General features: G+C 29.1%; 1 protein-coding gene across 1 annotated transcript in view; it reads right to left on the bottom strand.

Moving 5' to 3' along the window:
- Positions 1–826: 826 nt before the first annotated feature.
- Positions 827–6,000, bottom strand: part of LOC111637669 (fatty acyl-CoA reductase 1-like) — a 34,837-nt gene continuing 29,663 nt past the window's right edge. The window contains exons 6-11 of the mRNA XM_023383219.1: positions 5,657–5,701; positions 5,469–5,587; positions 5,150–5,389; positions 1,207–1,336; positions 1,008–1,135; positions 827–932 (exon numbers count right to left, since the gene is read on the bottom strand). Coding sequence (XP_023238987.1) covers positions 827–932; positions 1,008–1,135; positions 1,207–1,336; positions 5,150–5,389; positions 5,469–5,587; positions 5,657–5,701 — 768 coding nt within the window. The remainder of the gene's footprint in view (positions 933–1,007; positions 1,136–1,206; positions 1,337–5,149; positions 5,390–5,468; positions 5,588–5,656; positions 5,702–6,000) is intronic.

The following is a 6,000-nucleotide window of genomic DNA, read 5'->3' as shown; positions in this document are numbered from 1 at the left end:
TTAAATGTTTTGTAAAATATAGACAATCTTCTCTTCAAAAGTCAAAACAAAAAGTAAGTCTTCCGTATAGTATCCAAAAAGGATATGCTCCACTTTTGGATACCATATGACAATCCTAAGTTCGAAATATCTAGACCTAAATACTATTCTATCCAGACTGAAAAGATAGATTAACAAAATTCGATCGTTCTGTAAATAGGATAAGAGGATGGATGACGATGTGATGCGATGATAGCAGTTTTACTTTTGAGGAATTAAAAAAGATATAGCTTAATTTTCTCGGTTCTTAATAATAAGTTTTATAGACTGTTTTTTAAAAATGTTTTTCCAATTATTTAATTTTTGTTTTGTTTAGTCTTAAATGTTTACTCAACAAAAATTTAGTTTTTTTAATACAGTATGTTGTTTACCAGAATAGACATATTTCTTAGTTTAATTTAAAATAATATTTTATTATTATTTAAAATTAATTGTATTAACAATATATTCAAGTCTTTTTATCTTATAAACCTAATAGAAATTTAAACAATATTTATTTTATTTTAATTGCTAAACATATTTCAACAGATTTACATGCTTAACGATTTAATGAAATAATTATTTCTTATTAATTAATAACAAGTATTGAAATTTGAAATTTATCTATTCACAAATAACTATCGTTCAAATTTCTTATGGTATAAACGAATACAACGTTGTTAAATATTGATACTTTAAAAACAAATTCAAAATCCAAAATTGCTCATTGTTCTCAATGACATTGTTAGATAAGTTTTAAAGAATATGAAACAGTATTATTTCATTTGATGTGTTAAATTTCCATTCATCACCATAAATAATCAAAAGCTGAAATGGAGAAAAAACTGTTGAGAACATAATGAGTTGCAGCTGCAAGTAAAGCAGTCTTTACAGCTAAATTTCTCAATTGTAATCTGAAAAAAATGAATATATTTTATAAAAAAACTATTTATATTATCAATTTTTAAGAATTCGATCGAGAGACTTACTTTCGAAATGTTTTTCTTGCTTTTGGAAGAGTAGAATGATCTTCATTCAACATAAATTTTCTCACGCCCAAAATGAAGTTTTCAAAATATAAATTCCAAATCACTGATCTTACATCAAAATTAAAGAGCTAAAAAATATTTTGAGTTTATATTACAATTTTGTTTTCATTTTTAAAATTATATTTTAAAATATATCTACCTTCTTGTCTACATCTGACATGGCATCCCAGATCTGTAAATAATTTTTAGCTTGGAAATACCATTCATTAGTTGAGAAATGATTAAAGACGATCATTGCTTTATCCACTTTTTTATATATTGACATCATTCTGTAAAATAGAATTATTAGAAATTTTTTATCAATACATTTTTGTGCATATTTTTAATTAAATTTAAGTGAAAAGTTTCTAAAAACAATTTTGCAAAAAAGTAATTACAAGAACGAATGTAATTAATCATAAAATTCATCTCATGATGAATTAAATGACTACTTTTAAATAGATTATTTCTGTTAAACACTCATATACAAACGAATATATTAGTTTTTACTAGAACTAACAAAACATTTAAAACAGTCATTAATGTGAGCTCAATTTGTAACTTATCTCTTGATATTTAAATAGATACATGAAATATGAAATCAAATTACATACTTATATATATTATTGACAGTCGATATTACGAACCCTGATAGAAGGGATTTCGGAAAGAACGAATCGAATCTGCTTATTCGGATGAAAATACAATATTTCAGATGATCAAACTACAACTATTGATGTAGAGAATGAACGCTGTGCCACACATCAGTATTGTTCACATTGTTACTTGAAAATGTGTTTTATTTTTTGTATTTATCATAATATGAACTGGCATATCATATAATGTATCTCAATGTTCGTTTTGTAGTTGGCATTGAAATTTTAATATATAACAGATGATCAGATTGTTACTTCTCCCAATTATCGTATCGAAGATCGACAGTATATTAATATTGTATTTTGTTCAAAACAAATTGTACAAACAAAATGGGATAATTACGAGAAATGAAAAATATTGATTTACAATTTTAACTTGGGGCACAAACTTTTTATTTATTTATTTACACACGATGAACTGTTGTGACATTTTGATATACACAGTTGGTTTTCGTTCTCACACAGCACTATTTTCTTTGGCATTTTTTTGACACTGTACACTTGCAATTGGCAAATTCCGTTCACCAAACTTTGATTCTTTTGCCACAGCTTCACTAAAGATATATATTTTTCTAGGTTGTCTTCAAGAATTTGCGTACCAGAAATCTGGAAGTCACTTTTAATGGACCTAGTCTTAATTGTGCCATCTTTGTTGCAATTTGATATTATTTTTTGCGTCAAGAATTTTTCCTGTTACCTTTTGGCAGTTTGATGGCTCTCATCAATCTTTGTAACATTCAATAAAATGAAGTCTGTAACTTCAATAAGGTTTAGTTGTATTTTTTGCAACATTTTCAATCATTTTTACTGCTCTGTGATTGTTGACGTTCCTCTGCAACATTTTCTTGTCTTCTGCAAACATAAACGCCACTAATATCTTTAGAGGACATTCCAATGCTCTGGGCACAATTCTTATGAAACTTCATCGCACACGACGAACATAATATTGCGAGTGATTCATTCAAATCGCGTACACAAACAGAACAAGACTCTTTTTCAAATTTTCTTTCCTAATTTTTGTTTACTTCCTCAACATTACATTCTAAGACGCTTTTCTTAAGTTGCTCCAAATCTATTTCACCATCAAGAGCTTTAAAATTTATGGTGAAATATTCGTTTATCCAAATCCTAATTTTGATTCTGATCCAAATAGTGCTGTATACTGTGTACAGATTTCTGCCTATAACTCGATGCTAATAGGAAATTTTTTGTCTCTGTACGAAACGACAACAGATTGCCAAGTCTGTACTACCAGTATCATCCACCATGCACGTAACATGTTTTCAACATCCTGAGTGCATCGCTCTATGCTCTCTTGGAATTGTGAACGTTGAAGTCGTCCTGTACTATTTTACATTCAGGCCACATAGCTAAAAGTTGCTCAATTACATTATCCGTGAACTCTCTTCCGTTGTCGCTCAGCAAAATACAGTATAAGGCGCATCAAAGTCTAAAAATATTTTCAGCAGTTCAAGCGCGATTTCGACTGCACGTTTTGTTTTCAAAGGGAGAAGAACACAAATGTTTTTCTGGTCTTGATAGTTCTTTAACCATCGTAATGATTAGTCTTACGACGATGTTTTTTTTGTTGATGAGACTTCTTCGAATTGCACATTTTGCATAGCTATACAAACAACCCCATAGTCGGACTTCGGGTATAAAATTTATTTTCAGAGCAAATAATATTTTGTCACGACCTCCAAGACTTATGGAGCGGTGATACTAGAATAATCTATCAAGATATTCCTCAACAGGAAGAGTTGCCACACAGGATCCTCAATGCTTTTTTTTTATTCAAAACTCTTATTTCACCGACCTCCATTGTATCATATTTTCTAATTAGGCCACACTAGTTACTTTTCTTGTCAGGATTTCTTGAATGTAAAATTTCACAAACCGCTTCATTTACAGTTGAAGTCTTTCATGATTTTTTAATTAAATTGTCATTCTTACTACTATATTTTAAATTTTTCATTAAATTTCAACTTAATAAAACATATGTCTTCTTTAGAGATATGTGTAGTATTATTGTCCTGCGTATTTTCTTTTCAACAGATGTAGCCCCCATATCTATTTCTGAGTCAATTTAAATACTAACACATATATAAACAAAATACGATTGAATTATTTAAATTCTATTGTATGTTAACTCAAAAAAAGCAACTGTAAATGTAACATGCTGATTAGCAAACACATACAAGACATTGTTCATCGTCGCGCATTGTTGCAATGTTTCTCTCCCCGCCGCACGTTCTCAAAAGAAAGTAACTCGATGAGCGAATCCAAGTTTTCAACTGGTGTTTAAAAGACATGACCAATCATACGCGAAGAGACGTTATGTTCGCGCTGTTTTTGATAAGTCTGCTGCAAAGGAGTCTCATTGCAATAAGCGAAGAATCGATTAAGCTAACTGAACAAACTGAAGTTCACTTTCTTAATAGCCTCAAGTTATGTGTGCTAATTGTAAAACGTTTAAAATATGGTAGGCTAAATAGCAAATACGAGATAATTTTTCAATTCCCTAGGCTCATTATAAAATGATGGCGCTCTTTACAGTAAGCCGTTTTTGTGATTTGCCTACAAAAGATATATGAAACCTTAAAAGAGACCTTATCAATGCTAAATTACAATGGACTTAATAAATGGCCCTCTGATCGCCCAAAGCGTGGAAAAAGCAAACAAAAATATTACACGAGAATATTTATAAAAATGACCTGTTCTTTCAGATTATAAGAAGAATAAAAATATCAGACTACAATAGAAATCCATAAGAAAAGATAGTTAGAGGGATGTATTTTCATCATTGAAGAACTATTTTGTTAGAACTGAGAACTTGTGTTTTATAGCTTACAAAATTTTTAGACCCATTTAAATATATGTATTAAAGTTAATTTAGTTTTATATCTACTATAAATTTTAAAATGTTCAAGAGTTTTGTAAGCTGTAAAACACAAGTTTGCACTTCTGATACATAATTTCTTCTTGACGAAAATATACCCCTCTACCACCTTTTCTTGTGGGTTTCTATTGGAGTCTGGAATTTTTATTCTTCCTATAATCTAAAAGAACATATCATTCATATAAATATTCTCATGTAATATTTTTGTTTGCTCTTTTCACGCTGTTTGTTTAGTTAATAAAAAATGAATGAGTTTTTAAAATTTTTTGTTGTCTGCTGTATTCAGAATCGCAAAAACTTTATTGCAGAAGATGTCCCCCTTGAGAATAAAATCGACCTGTCCGAGCGATTTGCTTGGACGAACACGATAACTCTGCCGTTTCGTTTTCGTTGGCCCGCCCTGTATAAAAATCTAGGAGAATTATATAACTTTTGAAAGATAATTCCAATTATAATAAATCGGCACACTTTTAAATTATAAATACTGTAAACAGCTTTCTAAATTTTATTTATGTTTAAATGAAAATTTAAATTTATTTAAAATTTACCTGGGTTTTTTTCCTGAAAGGTAAAGTAATGCATCAGTAAGTGCTGCAGGAATGTAATGATCAAACACAACAGCGATGTTATGTACTGTATGGCTTGTCTTAAAACTTCCTCCTGGATATCGAAATACTTCAGCAGATGGATATAAATAAGTAGGTCTATTTAAAAGACCAAACACGTCACCCCAAGTTACTTTATTTACAGTACTTGAAGCGCATTGATAAATCTGAAGGCCTTTAGGTCTATAAAATAAAAATAAATTTTTAAAAACGAATATGAAAAATAGCGTAAAAATAATAAATAAATAGAAGTTTGACGCACTTATGAGTAACTGTGTACCATGGAATAGCAACCATCATGTTAATGCATAAATCTACAGGAATCACATCAGAAACTTTGTTTGGAGAAACCACCATGGTTCGAACTATACCTTTCATTGCCTAAATATAAATTAATGATGAAGTTAATAATACAAAATTATTTTGAATTAAGCAAGTTAAAATACTTACTCCCACCGTGATTCCTGTTGGTCCATTAAAACTATCGATCCATCCCTGAAAAGTGTAAGTAAATTAATATTGATGATAACTAATGTAAGTAACATATAAAATGTTTTATTTTCACAAGTAAATGCTTTAAGGCATTTTTATATAAATTAGAATTACTTGCTTCTTCTTAACTTTGTGGAATTTTAGTTAAATAAATCTTGTATAATACAATTTCATATTATTTCATATATTATTAATTTCCTTTAAAAGAACTAAAGGAAATTATTAGAATATTACAAGATATTACTAACTTTAAGTAACTATTTATTATTAACTGTACTCATTACAACGAAAGAATATTATTA

This window comes from Centruroides sculpturatus, unplaced genomic scaffold (assembly GCF_000671375.1).
Source record: "Centruroides sculpturatus isolate CEXI.00-Female unplaced genomic scaffold, Cexi_2.0 scaffold1196, whole genome shotgun sequence".
Taxonomy (NCBI): domain Eukaryota; kingdom Metazoa; phylum Arthropoda; class Arachnida; order Scorpiones; family Buthidae; genus Centruroides; species Centruroides sculpturatus.
The sequence above is the reverse complement of the archived record's forward strand: the minus strand, read 5'-3'. Positions and strand labels throughout refer to the sequence as shown.